Raw genomic sequence first — 16,089 nt, forward strand, 5'->3', positions numbered from 1 at the left:
GGAGAAAAGAAAATTATGTGTCAGAAAAGATGAAAGGGTGGGAAACTGAAAGACGACTGAACCACCCATTCATTAAATCAACCCTGATTCACTGAAATGCTGCCATTTGTACTAAGGTAAGTTACACAGTCCCTGTCCTTAGGAATTTCACACTCTCTGAGGAGAAACACAACACACACAAAGATAACCAAAGCTGCAATGCAAAAGAGAACACAAGAACAAAAGAAAAGTGCAAATAACTAAGACAAGTTTCAGGAAGGAAGGAAGATTACTGACACAGAAGGTTCAAGGGAAAGTTCAGGAAGAAAGTAGTGGTATTTCACTGAGACGAATCTCAAAGTCAGAGAATGAGGGGAAAGAAGATATGGAATAAAATGACTAATGAGATAAGACAAGCAATCAAGGAATAGGAATGCGGGATCTAATTTGATAGAAGCATAAGGTATACTGGGAATAACAAACAGTGCAGCAAATTGGCAAAAAATGACAAAAGATGGGAATAGTCAATGCTGAAGGGGATTGGAAAAACTAGTACACTAATGCATTATTGGTGCAGTTGTTTAAAAAAAGGAAGAAAAAAAGGCTCCATACACACCCAAATATTTAAAGCAGTGTATTTTGTAGCTGGTTGTTTGTCTTCCCTAATGCTCAAAGAAGACCCAAAAAAATGACATCACTGTCTCAGTGTGTCCAACTGTGACTGATCAGACCAATATGAGTTGGGAAGGCTCTCCCACAGGTCGGAGACAAAGAGTCCATATCAACATTTGTAGTGGAGATCTCTACATTTGTGCATATCACATTCCTTTTAATTTACTCCAATTCTGCTCTGTTCATAGAGCACAGTGCCAGCTTTGATGTGGGCACATCATGCTGGGCAGTCCTGTGCCAGTACCTCCCATGTCTTACAACAGATGAATAGATTCTAAAAGTTTGGGGCAGCTAGGTGGTGCAGTGGATAGAGTGTCAGTCTTGGAGTCAGGAAGACTCATCTTCCAGATGTCTTCTAGCCTCAAACACTTACATTAGCTGTATGACCCTAAGTACTGTTTGCCTCAGTACATTTTGTAGTAGCAAAGAACTAGCTACCCAATTACTGTGGAATGGTCAAAGAAACTGTAGTATATGAAATGGATGTGCTGAAGACATCTCAAATTCAACATGTCCAAAACTAAATATAAAAGAAACTAATGTACTATAAGAAGCAATAAATATGATGGATGCAGGTAAAAGTAGAAAGGTCTACCTGAATCCACGCAAAGTAAAGCAAGCAGAGTCAAAAAAAGAACATCCATCATGAGTACAACAATGTAAATAGAAAAAATCACCACCACCAAACAAATGAAAAGGAATGTTTCATAAATACAAAGAATAAGGTGGGCCCAAAGGAAGACGTATAAGAAGACACTCCACATACATACTCCTGTGTGTAGGTCAGGGGTACGTGGATATGGATTACAAAGAGACAGCGCGCTTTGGGAGGAGAAAGACAGGGAAAATCTGAATGATATTAAAACAAAAATGGCAACTTTGTTTTTAAAGATGGGAGAATGAAGAGACCAGATTAAACACCAACTAATAATCTGATTACATATAAAGCCCTAGTTTTGCCATGGTCCTTCCTTCCAGGGCAAATTTAGCATGATATTTTGCTCTTTTTATCTTCAAAACTTAAACTCATTGGCAAGTTCACAAAAAAAAAAAAAAAAAAGGCAAATTATGGAAAATACTAAAGCAACACAGAAAAAATATATGTCAGCAACTGAGCATGGCAGGGGAATAGAGAAAGGATACTTATATTCACAATGCTAATGCCATTGTGAACTACTCCTATAACAGCTTTTAAACTGAAACCACACACATATCTCCTCCTCATCATCATTCTTCAATTTTCCATGGATCAGAGCTGCTATAATATGCCAGAACCCTGAAACAAAAAATAGGAAGAAAAGCAGATTCCTTGTCCCAGAATTAATCTAAGTAATTCATTTCTCTTTTTTGCATTTATGAGTTATGGCTCTGTATCTGGGATGCTAATAGATTCATTTCTTTCATTCATTCAACTATCCACATATCAACTATGCTAAGGTTAAGAACTCCAGTGTCCTAGAACCTTGTTGAAGATGCTGAGACTTAATGGGAGGACTGGGATGCCTAAACAAAGAGAGACTGCAGAGCTCTCATATATTTGTTCCAGGAAGAGGAGGGCAGGGGAAGAGGAAGGTTGAAGGGAAGGAAAGGGAAGAGAAAGGGAGAAAGGAAGGGGAGGGAAGGGAAGGGAAGGGGAAACAGAAGAAAAAGAGGAAAAGGAAAGAAATAATAAAATCATACCAGACTGAATAAATCTAATGAGAAACTACTGTGACTTTCTTCAGAGAATTACACAAAAGACAGAAACTGGTAGGCAATAGAAAAGGGAAATGCGTGTAAAGCCAGCACTAGAAAAAAATAAACAAGCCCAGCCTCTTGGCATGACTAGTACACATATGGCCCACAGGGTTCTGTATTAGGAGGCAACAAAAGTGGAGTCCCTGAAGAAACTCGCAGGGAAGTCAGAGAGCTACAGGGAGGCCAGAAAGTGCTGGGGGGAACCTTAGAAACCATGGACAACAGTGTGACAGAGGTAAGACTCTAACAGCCAAGGAACTCATGCGCTCTACTATTGTGTTCTGAGATGTCACTGTAAGGCTTGGAGGCAGAGTACTCTGAACTCAAAGATCCAGGAAAATCACAGCCTCCAGAGATGGAGGTCAGTGCAGAAACCCAAAGGACCTAAGAGGGGCTCAATAAATCACCCAAAAGCAAAAGCATGGAGGGGAGACTGGTCATGGCACAAAGCCTCAACTCAGGAACTAAAACTAGAAAAAAGGAATAAATCAGAGGAAACACTAATCACTATAAAAATTACTATAGATCTAGAGATTTCAAAAAGCAAGAAATGATAAATGTGAGCAATGAGTATATAAATTTAAAGGAAAAATGGCTCTTCCACAAGGACATTAATACCTAGAAAAAATGAAATGAAAGATAAAAAATTAAATAAAAATCTCAAAAGAATCAAAAGAACAAATAGCTAAACATAGAAAGTGGTAAACCTTATTCAAGTAAGGGAATCGCTGAAAAACAGAATATATCTAGCAGATATCAGTGAGAAATAAAGAAACATTCTAACAAGAAAAATATTAGAAAAAAATAGAAGATATTTTATATAAAAAAAAAAGTGATTTGGGGAAAAAAAAACCACGGGACTTTCCAAAAACCATTATTTTTTTTTATTACAAGTCTGAATACTATATTTCAAGAAATCATAAATGAAAACTGCCCAGATCAATTAAAACCAGAAGGCTAAGTAAAGATAAAAAACAACAAACACTGATTAGTGTTTGATTAAGGAAAAAAAAAGACTTTCAGTCAAGATGACTGCCTGAATAAGAGACAGGTCAACCAGCTCCATATACCCATTCAAGAAAAAGCCTGAAGTTCCCATCAAACAAAATCATGATTAAGAAAACCAATGAGAAACTACAGTGACATATTCCATCCCAAAACTACAAAAAAAGCAAGCCAGGTCCCCTCAAGACAATAGAAGACATTTGTAGCCTACAACACTCTTTGTCTGAGGCAGCAAGAGTGAACAACTGCCCCAGTAAAGCATTAAGGTGCTCAGAAATCTGAACAGTAGTTGAAAAGCAACAATGCTGTCAACAACAAGCTCAGAGCTGTGTAACAAACACCTAAGCTCCGACATCCAGGGCCTCCCCAAACAATCCCTTGCAAAGATACCAAGGACTCTGAACACCTGAGATCTGAATTTCAAAGATCCAAGCAGCCCAAGCCCCAAGAGGAAAAGGTCCGAGCAAGGATCGAGAACAAGATGAAAAAGGGATGACTGTCCTACACAAGAGCATGGCGGGGGTTGAGGGTGGAGGAGTCTTCTGGGGTATATGAACCTGGTCTTGGCACAAGGTTTTAGTTCAGAAATAAATGTCTCAAATGAGTGAATAAAATATGATCTAATATCAAAAAAAGGTGTTAATCTAACTAGATGTCAACTATAAAAAGAAATTCAAAGGAAAAAATGATTTTATGCCAGGACTACATGAATACCAAGAGGAAAATGTGATTTTAAAAAAAAAAGCTCTGAAGTAAAAAATTAGTAGACTAAGTAGCTTAGAAAAAGAAAGTGGGGTAAATTTTAACCAAGAAGAGTGTCCCTAAAATACTATAACAGACCAAACAGAAATCAATGACTCCAGGAAACAGCAAGAAATAGCAGAACAAAATCTGGACTGGAAAAAAAAAAAGATGTCAGATATCACAAAACAACTGACCTGGAAAATAGATCAAAGAGACATAATTTTAAAACCACTGGATTCCCTGAAAACCAAGATTTAAAAAAAAATTCACAACACTACATTTTTAAAAATTTTAAGTGAAACTGCCCAGATCTATTAAAATTTGAATGTGAAGAAAGAATCTCCTGAAAGAAATCCTAAAAGTCTCAGAAATATCAACCAAAATCCTAAACTCCCATATCAAGAGAAAAAAAATACTACAAGCACTCCCCAAAGATCTATAGTCAGCATCACAGAAGACGTAGCAGCTTCTATTAAAAAACAGAGGAGATCTGGGAGTACAATATTCCAAAAAAGGCAAATGAGATAGGTTTGAAACCAAGAATAACTTAGCCTGCAAAGCTGAATATAATCTTACAAAGGAAAAATGGAATTTTAACAGACTTTAAAACATCTCTACTGAAAAAACAAGAGCTGAGAGTAAGATTTTTGAAATACAAACACAAGAGTCCAGAGAAAGGTAAGATGTAAGGCTAACATTCAGATGATTTTCAAAGGTTAATGAGAAGATTGAATAAGAAAAACAGAATTGCTAGGGGTGATAGGGTTTTGTTCTGGGAATTTGAAGAGGGAAAAAGACAGGAGGCACAGAAGAAGAAATATAATATTAGAGAAGAGAGGAGGATGTAGAATTTAATAATTTTTATAATTAAAGCGAACAAGACAAATATGAAGTGGCAGAGGGAAGACACATCAAATGGCCTTCATTTATCTGAAATGGAAAAGAAAAGCTGAACCAACACACACACACACACACACACACACACACACAATTAAGCACAGAAATATATAAAATTCAATATGGAAACAAGTGTGGGGACAAGTAGCTGGGAGTTAAGAGGGAGGAAAATACTGGGAGAGAACAGATGCAAATAAACAAGCTTACTGATCCTAAATGACGGATGGTGGATGAAGGATGGAGGATGGGAGATGGGTGGGAAGGGCATGGGAGGAGATGAGGAAGAACTAGACTATGATGGAGTTCCTATCAAATGAGGAATGACTGAACAAATTGCAGTAAGTGAATGGGATATTATTGTGTCAAAAGAAATGATGAGAGATGATGTTAGCAAATCCTAGGTAGTATGAACTGATGCAGAATGAAATAACCAAAAACAATTTACACAAGGACAACAACATTGTAAGAAAAACAACTTCAAAAGACTGAAGAACTCTGTTCAATGCAATAACTAACCAAATCTCCAGAGGATCTATGGTGACACAGGTTGCCCTCTTCCTGACAGACAGGTGATAGCCACAAAGTGCACAAAGAGGCATATATTTTTGTATTTGGCCACTGTGTAGGTTCACTTTGCTTGATTATGCTAGCTTATTACAAGGGTTTTTTCTCTTTCACTCACCCAACTCTAACTGGAAAAAGGGTGGTCAGTAATAGTGATGCCCTCCCCCAAAGGGTCATTATAAACATTTTTTACAATGCACAGAAGAGAACAGAAGGAAGTTCAGAAGGAAGCACAGACAAGCAGGACAGTTTTGAAAGTAACGTGTGGAATTTATTATATACTTTTTTTTTTAAAAGCAAGCTGTATGAAATGGAGATTCACGGTTTCATATACAATCCTCTTTTCATGTTCTGCTGTCTATATTGAAATGCTCTTTTGGGGGTGTTTAAATTCAGAATAAAAAAATAAAATTATTTTTTAAAAAATCTAATGGTAGATTGTCACAGTGGGGGCTCCCACACAGATGATATCCCTGAATCCTAACTTAGATAATTCATAGCAGGAACAATCAGCAGCAGCTGGATCACAGGATCAGGGCAGCAGTGAAGAGAGGCACATCATGAAGCTGCGGTGATATTTCCCTGTCCTGATATGATCACAGGTTGGGCCAGAAGTAGATGTCATTTAGAAGCAGCATCAAGGAAGAAAGTGCTACAGAAGAAAATCCATTTTGTCAGTTTTACTGACAATTGTGACAGCATTCACTCACCTGATTCCCGGTTTTTTATTACTCAAAGTATTTTTAAGCTTATCACTAGTCAATAGTTAAGTACCAATCTACAAAGCTATATTTTCAATATGCAAGAAATATGTACATAAATTCTAAGCTAGAAATACATAATTTGAATTAAAAAGTTATGCAAAAATCTAGAAGGAAAAACCTTCTTATAGTAATTTCATTCTTGTCCTAAGTACTTCAGGGGGCAATATTCATAAAAGAATAATAATACATGTTTAATATGTTTTTAAAATAGGGTAAGGAAGGAGAAGAGGAAGGTGAAAAGGAAGAAAAAGTAAAAGGGAGAAAAATATATCCATTCAGCTTATTATTCTTGGACTTATTTTTATTCATATTTGAATTAAATATAAATTTCTCATAATTACAAGATAAAATGTATGCTCTGCCCTGAGATCTATAATACATAGCAACACTAGGTTGATACTCTTGCATTAACCTTTAATATCCAAAGAGAATAACTTAACAATGACTTCATAATCTAACTTTATAAAGTACAAGAAAAGTATTCTGATAATCCATATGTTGGTCAGAGATATATCTGAGCAAAGGCTTTCACGTACTAGTATATATACTTGGCAATAAAACTACGTTTCAGAGTTGGACACTGAAGTGTCAACAATTTTAACTCTGCTAACTTGTATAAAAAAACTCAGTATCCTTGAATTACAAGAAATTTTGCTTATTTAAAATGAAGACTAACAGAATTTTGAAGTGATATATCTGCTGAAATAGAATACAGACCTGACTACTGAAACTTAAGGTATTTCAGGCTATAGTACAACCCAAAAGAAGGCCTTATAGATTAATACTAGTTTATGATGGTCTAAAGCCATATATACAGTGGTATGCACCAAAATAAAATGAATGTCATCCAATTCATGGGAAATTCTACTAGTTTGTATAAATACTGAAGTTATACAAAATCCACCTACAACTCTTTGATAAAAACAATATTTCCCTAAGGCAAATGAGATTCTGAAATACAGGATCTCCTTATCCATGAAGAATAAGTTCTACAGATTCCCAAGAATAAATCCTTGAAATTTTTATACATACATATATATGTGTCTGTATACATACACACACTCACGCACACATATATGGCAAGTAGAAAACGGTGATCTATATATAGAAATATCTATAGATACAGAAATATATCTATCACAGTTTTCCACTTGCTCTCCTAAAGCTCAAACTTTTCCACATGATTTTCAATTCTTGTGACTGGATAAAGGATAAAGCCTCAATTAGGTGCTAATCATGTTCTGAACACCTGCCAATCTTCCTTTTAATAAAGGGTGATACTGCACACCAGCCAATAAGAAGGAGGGGCTGTAGTGGCAGGACGTAGTAAGACCATCACATATTTGTAAGAGCCAATCCTAAATCATCAAATCAGGAAGGTTTCTTGAATAGTTAAGGAATTCTGCATGGAAAGGACAAATGTTAGGCCTGTCACAAAGTGCTGTGGCTTAAAAAGCATAAAAAAAAAAAAATCAGGTACTTAGGCATATACCTCTGCAGTGGTGTCACTTTGTTCTTATTCTTGTCAACGGAACCCGTAGATAGCTGAAGAAAATTGGGGTTTAATTTATATAATTCTTGAAGTAGCTTCTGTTCATATTCTTGGTGTTTACCCGCCTGGTGGAAAAAGAAAATAGAACTGCAATGGCATTCATATATTAGCTGCAATGAAATACTCCATCTTTCCCCTGGAAGCTTAAAGACACTAATGATACAAAATGAAAAGGATTCTTCCAACCAAAGATAAACTGACACACTTTCTAGGTTAAGACAATCTCTCTCCTATTAAATGCACATGGCATATGGCAAAAAGACACAACAAAAGAAATAATAATTTATTTGGAAGGCATTCAGTATGTAGAAAATAACTTTAAGACTTAGGAAACCAAATTTAAGCATTGTTTAATCAAAGTTCTTTAAGGTAAGAACAAAAGGTATTCTACGACAGCCTAATTATTAAGCATTTTTTCAGATATTTAAAGAGCATTATTCAGCATTAAATTAATGAAAAATAAAGTAAAAATTCATCAAATGGCACTTTATCTTCTCATCTGCCCTGTCTCAGTCACCAAGTCACAAATAAAAATCATTTTAAATTCAGTTCCAGATAGTATGATTAAATTCTCCAAGAAAGAAAAACCTGGGAGTAGAAGAGGGAGGTACAGAGCACAAAGAGAAGAGAAAATTTACAGAGAATTTAACTCAGACAATTAGAAACAAATAGTAAAAGTTTATAGTACTTATTTTACTATTTGTATACATTGTCTGGATATAGGTTATTTTAAGTATTTTGCACAAAGTTGTTTGCTGCTTAATTTTGTTCAGCCTGATAATGACAGGCTCTAATAAATAACTGAGCAAAAACTAAAGAAGATTAATGCCATTTACTTGAGTACAATTACATTTTTTTTTTGCAATGTCATTCTTTGTTCTGAAGTGCCTTAAGTCACACATATATACTTTCCATTCACATTTTCTTACCTACTCAGAATAAAAGAATGAATTTCCTATCATGAGATAAAGAAAGAGTGCTCTTCCAATCTTGTTATGATAGTTACATAATAAGTTACTATTTTATATTAAGGAAATATTTGAACAAGAAAAACACTTCTGGCCTTATGTTTATACTACTTCCAAACAGGTTAAGAAGGCTCTGATGAAGTAAGACTGACTCTATAAAGCATTCACTGTTTCTAGTGGTACAAACTCTAAAAAGTTTAAAACCTTTGAAAATTTTCCATTCACAAGGAAAATTGCTTCATAAACTTCTTTTAAATGGTTATTGAAAATTGGTTATGAAAAGACTTCAATAGGGGCAGCCCAGATAATACATGTTAAATCTCATTACTACATGGCAGTGGCCAAAATATGTTGTTTCCAAAAAACATTTCAAATAAGCAAATTAGCTGGAGTCATTTGGTACTTATATTATGATGCAGTATGGGTTTTCTTTGCTGCCATCCAAGACAACTTTGCCCAGGACTCATTTTAATATTGCTTCTAGATCCCAAAGACAATATAATAAGGAGACTGTATTTTTTTTATAAAGGGATTTAAACTATAGCAATTCCAACGTCAAAGAAAGTAAACTTTTCCCAGTGAAAATTAGCAATGCACTCTTCATTCTAATTAGACTTGCTCTAGGTTGATGTGAAGAATGAAAGGTAGCAATGAATGCCCCCCCACCTTCTAAAAGAGAAGTATTCCTGCAAAAGTCCACAGCCACAAATCTGAAGTCCTCATCTACAATAGGGAAGTACAGCATTATATTTTGGTATAATCCTCATGTAAAATGATGTCTTTTCAACATTTTCACTTCTAAAGAATATTTATACTATAAATTGAAAGGAGACAGGAGAGGAGGAAAAGTGAAAGAACATAGGACATTAAGCATTCAGTTCACTTTTTCACAGGCTACTAATTCAATGAATACTTGAAGAGAGAGCATAACTCTCTAAAACATCATCATTCCCTATCTTGATGGGATATATTTTTCTAGGATACCATGTAAAAAATACAGATAAGAAAAAACTCAACTAATGAGCATAACACCCTATTTCAATCACATTTTGCTGATAACATTACTCTCAACATAATACCTTTTTTTTAAAAAAGCTCTCCACTTTTGAAGGAAATCATTTAACAAAAAAATAAAAACTAAGTGTTGCTCTCTCTGCAAAGCTGGCAATTCATACTACTTTACTACCTGCATTTCCTCTTTTGTGAAGCTAGCTGCTTCATCCCCCAATTCATGTAGATACATGCAGTCTGGTTTTGGACACTGCATATTCTTTAGGAAGTAACTGCAGTATTTTGTTGTACCTAGAGAAGCCTGCCAGAAAAAAGAAGAAAAAAATTTGAACAAAAATATTATTTGCTTTCAAAAAGGACAATCATACAAGTTAAGAAACATATGCCAATGTATATTTCAGAAAGCATTTCATAAGAAATATGGTTTGAGAAAGAAGTGATGAACTCCAAGTACAAATTGAAACATAATTTTCTGTTTATTTTTCTTTTCTTTTTAAAAAAACATACGGCTAGTACAAATATTTGTTTTGCATGTTTTCACATATATAATTGATATACTGCTTGCCTATTCAGTGGGGGAAAGGGTAGGAGGGAGGGGGAGAATGTGGAACTCAAAATTTAAAAAGAAAAGAATGTCAAGAATATGGGGGGGACAAGGGGGTGGAGATCTGGTTTACATTTATTTTAACAAAAAAAAAGTTTCCTGTGGAAATTAGTAATTGCGTAAGTAGATTAACCTTGTTAGACACTAACATTAATGAATTACAACAGATGCATTGCCTTGAAACTTGATAAATAAAATCTGTCCAGTAAATAAACTATATTTTGGACAAAAAAAAAGGTCATCAAAAATAAATTATATTACCTTGAGTGTTCTGCCATCTACTACTACGTTGTTGACACACTGTATGGCTCTGAGAGCATCTTCTGACCGGATGTAAGTGACGTAAGCACTGGCGCTTGGACCCTAAAGTGAAAACATCCCATCCCACTGTCATAAATACTAAATCAAGGTAATAACAAAAAGCTTCTATTAAAATAACAATAAAGAATTCAGAATAATGTTATTTCAACAACTTTCAATAATGAATGTGAATTTCAGCCAAAAGAAAGCAAAGAGCCCATCTGAAAGCAATCTTATAAGTTAGTAGGGTCAGAAACTTTGAACTCTTAGCTTTCTAGCTCAAGTCCTTAATTTTATAGATGAGTAACCCAAAGCCTAAAAAGATTAAATGACCTGCCTAATGCCACACCAGAAGCAAAGTTAGGATATGAACCTAGAGACTTCAATTCCAAATCAAGTAATCGTTTCTCTCCAAGCCATTACCTCTTCTGCTTAATGTAATATGCCTACTTTTAACTAGATTATGATCTATATAGGAATTTGAGATAATAGAATTTGATCTGGAAAAAATTAATTAAGGTCATAGGGCTTGATATTTTAAGTTTGAAAATTTTCAAATATAGTCAAAACTCCTCTTATGCCACATCAAATTTTACATAGCTTTGACTATAATTTCCAACTCTCCCTCCCTCCACGTAACCACATATAGAAACAGATGAGGCATGGTTAGTCTTACCTTAAAGATGAAAATTAAGCTTATCTGCCCTAATGTCAAATATCATTAAAATGACTTTCTTAAAATTTCAATGTTTTAAGACTGTGCCACTTGGAAGAAGTATTCTAAGTTAATTTCAATAAAAAGATTGAACTCCCATCTCTAAATCTTTTTCTCATTATCTTGGTTGTTACTCAATAGAACAGGAAATCCTTACATGTGAGTCCCATTAAGGTACAAATAATTTCCTTTGGGACACCAATAGAGGGTGCTATTCAACTAACATCTCTTAATTACAAGATTCATTAATTCCCAAACTAATAATTCAAAAGAGAAACAAATTTTAATAATGAACTATCTCCTTTTAAAAACAGAATGACTAATAACCTATGTTATGAGAAAGAAAGAAAGAGAGAGAGAGGAAAGAAAGAGAAAGAAAGAAAGAAAGAAAGAAAGAAAGAAAGAAAGAAAGAAAGAAAGAAAGAAAGAAAGAAAGAAAGAAAGAAAGAAAGAAAAAAAGAAAGAAAGAAAAGATCCCTATAGTTAGTTACCTGTGAGCCTGCATATGATGTGCTATTATTGATGACAACTTTATGTATTTTACCAAACTTCCCAAAATATTCTGGTCGCTTTAAAACCTACAAGAGAGATAATAAACAGTGCCTGTTGTTCAGAAATTCATCCTTACAAAAAAGGAAATAAAAATGAAAAATGTGAATTTTCTCCACTCTTAAAAATAAAAGTTAACATGTACTACAAAGTTTAAATCAAACACTGTCAAGCCCAAATGACAAGTGTACCAATTATCCAAGGTGATTATTATAAAAATCATGTGGAAAAATTACTGTTGCCAAGGGAGGGTGGCCTTAAAAAAGATTATTTAAGTACTTACTACCTAGTAAGTATAAACATAAATCTCAGGACAAAAGGCATCAGCAAATTAAACTGATATGTTAAGGGTAATGTGTTCACCTTATAATAAACCTGCTTTTGTACCAACAGGGCAATGTAGTATACTGAAGGTGGTATCACAACAACTATCCATACTTTAGTTGATTGCTTGGGCACCTCTTCAAAAGTTACTTGGTTGTAAAGCAGCCCCCCACTCTATCCTCCCACCTCCACACCCTATGCCCAATTAAATAGCTTTTGTTTAATGATCTCTAGCAGGGAAGAATGAGCTACCTCCAGAGAAATCCATTCTATTTTTGGATAGTTCTGTAAGCATTTTTTCCTTATAGCAAAGCCTCAATCTGTCTGTGACAAGACCAACAAAACTTTACCTTTTGCAATGCCTTCATAATGTGTTATTTTTGTAGTTATATACCCCCCTCCTTATTATGTGTAGAAGGGTGTGATTTTGCTTCTTAGAATTTAACAAATGCAAGTAGTATTAAACACTCAAAGGATTATAAATTAAGTAATACTATTTGACATAGTACATGTAAATACATATACAAATAGCTATATGAATAATAAGGCTATATCAATAAAATATTATATATCTAATAATATTATATGAAATAAGCTATATAAATAATAATCCCTTGCTAGGATCTTTGCATATAGGGAATTTATTACCCTTAACCTATGGAATCTGAGTTAACATTTCACATGTAAAATCAGAAAAAGAATGGGGCAGGTAGGTGGTACAGTGGATAGACCACAGGCCCTGGGATGAGAAGGACCTGAATTCAAATCTGGTCTCAGACACTTGACACTTACTAGCTGTGTGACCCTGGGCAAGACACAACCCCAATTGCCTTGCCAAAAAAAAAAAAAAAAATCACAAAGGGAACACACACACACACACACACACACCCCTCTCTATAAGGTGTCTGATTCTTCCATTAAAAGCAATACAAGGTCATTCTCCTCATTTGCTAAAAAAACACTGATATAAATCCCAATGGTATTACTTGTCCCATGCTTTTTTGTTTTCACATCTAAAACCAGCTGAAAAGATTTCCCCTCTTTTTGGAATAACTTCATAGGTAATTTGTCCATGTGGGGCCAAAGGGCCTCATAGCCTCTGGCATCTCAGATAAAAACTTACATTTCCCTCTTGTTACCTAAGCTGGGGGTACATTCCATTTTCATTCTCTCATTCTCCCTCAACTAATTACTGCACTCAAAGATCCCAAAGCACAAATCTAGCATCACAAGCAGCAGATTGCACCTTGCTCCACCAAACACCATCCTGGAGCTGCAGAAAAAGAGGTACAGCATCTCCAGATACTTTTCCTAATACAAAAAGAGTGGGGAACTCTCTTTGGAGCTGCCATACTAGCACCTCAATTCAATCTATTCCCATCTCTACCCTTCCTGAAGCCTCAGCTGGACATGGAAAATGTCCTTAAATAAATCATTTTTAAAGATATCTGTATCACACACAAATGGGTTTTCTATTCTTCTCTCTAAGATGGATACAGATTTACCACACTGATAATCACTCATTTGAAGAACCATTTGTTGTCAAATTAGGGAACTAAAATGAACAGGAAGAGTCAATCGAGTATTCTCATTTTTTCCAAACGCTGCAGCAAGAAGCCCTAATTTATTGTCTCTTTTCAAGTTATAAAAAATGGTCCTAGTTCTGGAAAACAAATCTAATCTCTCTGCCACAAGGACAGTTATCACTGTCCCTTAAGTCATCTCTACTTCAAGCTAAACATAGTCCCTTCAACCAATCCTCTCTCTCTGGGAAGGGTTTAAATCCCTTCGCCATATTGGTAGCTTTCCTCTGGATGCTCTTCAGTTTAGTAATATCCTTCCTAAAATGTCACACCCCAATCAATTTAATTGTTTGACTAAGAAAAAGTACAGAAGGGTAACTTTTATTTCCATGGTCCTCCAATTTCAAGGTGTTAACAGGATTCTTAAAATAATGATACCAGTTAATATTCATATTGTATTTACTATGTGCCAGGAACTGTGCTAAGCAGTTTGCAATTATTACCTCATTTGATCCTTACAACAACCCTGGGAGGTAGGGACTACTATTACCCTCATTTTACAGAAAACGAAACTGCAACAAACAGAAATTTAAGTGACTTGCCCAGTGCCACATAGCTAGTAAATATCTGAGACCAGATTTGAACTCAGGTCTTCCTCAAGGCCTGCCAGCACTCTATCCACTGTGTCATCTGTGAGGGCAAAAGAGCTGAGTAAACTATGTCAGGGGAATGGAGGAAAGGTGCTAAAGGTTCGTTCTCAGGGCTTTATTCTTAACAGTAAAATAAAAAAGGAAGCAACAAGAACCATTCTATAGGGAGTCTTATTTCTTCATCTATTTTTTATCTTCCCTACTATGAATAGGTAGAGTATGGAATAAAAATGAATGGTGATCCCAGATACAATCAATACTGAAAAGCTATAACTTGTAAGTAGGTGCATATACCTGAAATGCTACTGTTAATCAGAATATTAATTCTGGCTAGAGAAAAATAAAGAGGCAGAGTACAGGAGCAGGGGTGGAAAGTGGTACTATGTTACACCTTCCTTAAAAAGGTAGTCATGGGGGAAGCTGGATTCCTTGGGATTTAATCAGGTTTTCTATCGATTAAGATGTTTACCTCTTTACTAAATAAATATCTAAACAACTATGGGCATTCCAGGGGTTGTGTAGGGTTGAGTGTTAATTCCATGATTAAGAAATGAGTCTTTGGGGAGGAAAGACCTATAAATTGCTTACCTCTGGGTCTGCTAAACGCTGGGAGAGTCCTACCACAAAAACGAGGTTCTTTTGTACAACACGTACACTGGCCAAGTGTTTGCGATTTTCTGATATCTTCTGTTTCCTTTCATTCTGCTTCTGTTTTTTCTCGTTCTTTATCCTTTGCAGTTCTTCCTGGGAGAGTGGTTTATACACTGCTGGGTCCTCTGGATATGGCTTTAATAATGATACAAACATGGTGGTTAACAGAAATGCTACTTAAAACAGGATAAAGTAAAGGAGCCAATTTGTTTACTTAATTTTTAAAAAAACTATTTCTAGAGCTGACTAGACAGACAGCACTTTTAACTTCTCTATCAGAAAAATTCACCTCTTTGTTCTCTGGCAATTTACTTTGATCAATACTTAAAGCAAAAAAAGTTTAAAAGAAATAGCAACCAAATCTCTTTAATCTGCAAAACTACATTGCTACAGCTTTTAAGGACATTAAGAACAGAACCACAGCATCTCTGCTTAAATATTTTAACAGATTTATTTTCTATATATTCCATCACCAACATGATCAAGAAGAAAGGGTACATTTTCAATTTATACTTCTAATGGTAGGTAAGGCTAGTAACGGTCAGCAGGTTTGCCAGCTTGCCATTAGTTTTATGACCTTGGGCAAGTCACTTAACTTGTGTCGATTCTGGTTTCTTCAACTCTAAAGGGGGTTTGGACTAGATGATACCCTAAATTCCTTTCAGTTCTAATGGCAAAGTAGGAGATGAATAAATGCATTTCTTAAGCACATACTAAGTCCCACTATATGTTAAGCATTCTGCTAGGTACTAATAATAAAAACACAAAAATGAGAGTCCCTCTACTTGATGACAAGTGCATCCCTCTACAAGGATGACACTTGACTTGCAAGCCCACGTAGATGAGAGATAATGAGTTCAGTTTTAGATATGTCAAGTTT

The 16,089-nt window shown here is 35.2% G+C and overlaps 1 protein-coding gene across 4 annotated transcripts in view; it reads right to left on the reverse strand.

The window, feature by feature from the left end:
* The window catches only part of CNOT4 (CCR4-NOT transcription complex subunit 4), a 200,847-nt gene that overhangs the window by 61,818 nt on the left and 122,940 nt on the right, over positions 1 to 16,089 (reverse strand). For all 4 annotated transcript variants that reach the window (XM_069087290.1, XM_069087291.1, XM_069087289.1 and 1 more), the window contains 5 exons: positions 15,147 to 15,344; positions 12,004 to 12,090; positions 10,759 to 10,860; positions 10,069 to 10,194; positions 7,855 to 7,979 (listed from right to left, as the gene is read on the reverse strand). In XM_069087290.1, coding sequence (XP_068943391.1) covers positions 7,855 to 7,979; positions 10,069 to 10,194; positions 10,759 to 10,860; positions 12,004 to 12,090; positions 15,147 to 15,344 — 638 coding nt within the window. The remainder of the gene's footprint in view (positions 1 to 7,854; positions 7,980 to 10,068; positions 10,195 to 10,758; positions 10,861 to 12,003; positions 12,091 to 15,146; positions 15,345 to 16,089) is intronic.

This window comes from Petaurus breviceps, unplaced genomic scaffold (genome assembly GCF_028583685.1).
Source record: "Petaurus breviceps papuanus isolate PSGF00001 unplaced genomic scaffold, PetGlider_PUasm1.0 181, whole genome shotgun sequence".
Taxonomy (NCBI): domain Eukaryota; kingdom Metazoa; phylum Chordata; class Mammalia; order Diprotodontia; family Petauridae; genus Petaurus; species Petaurus breviceps.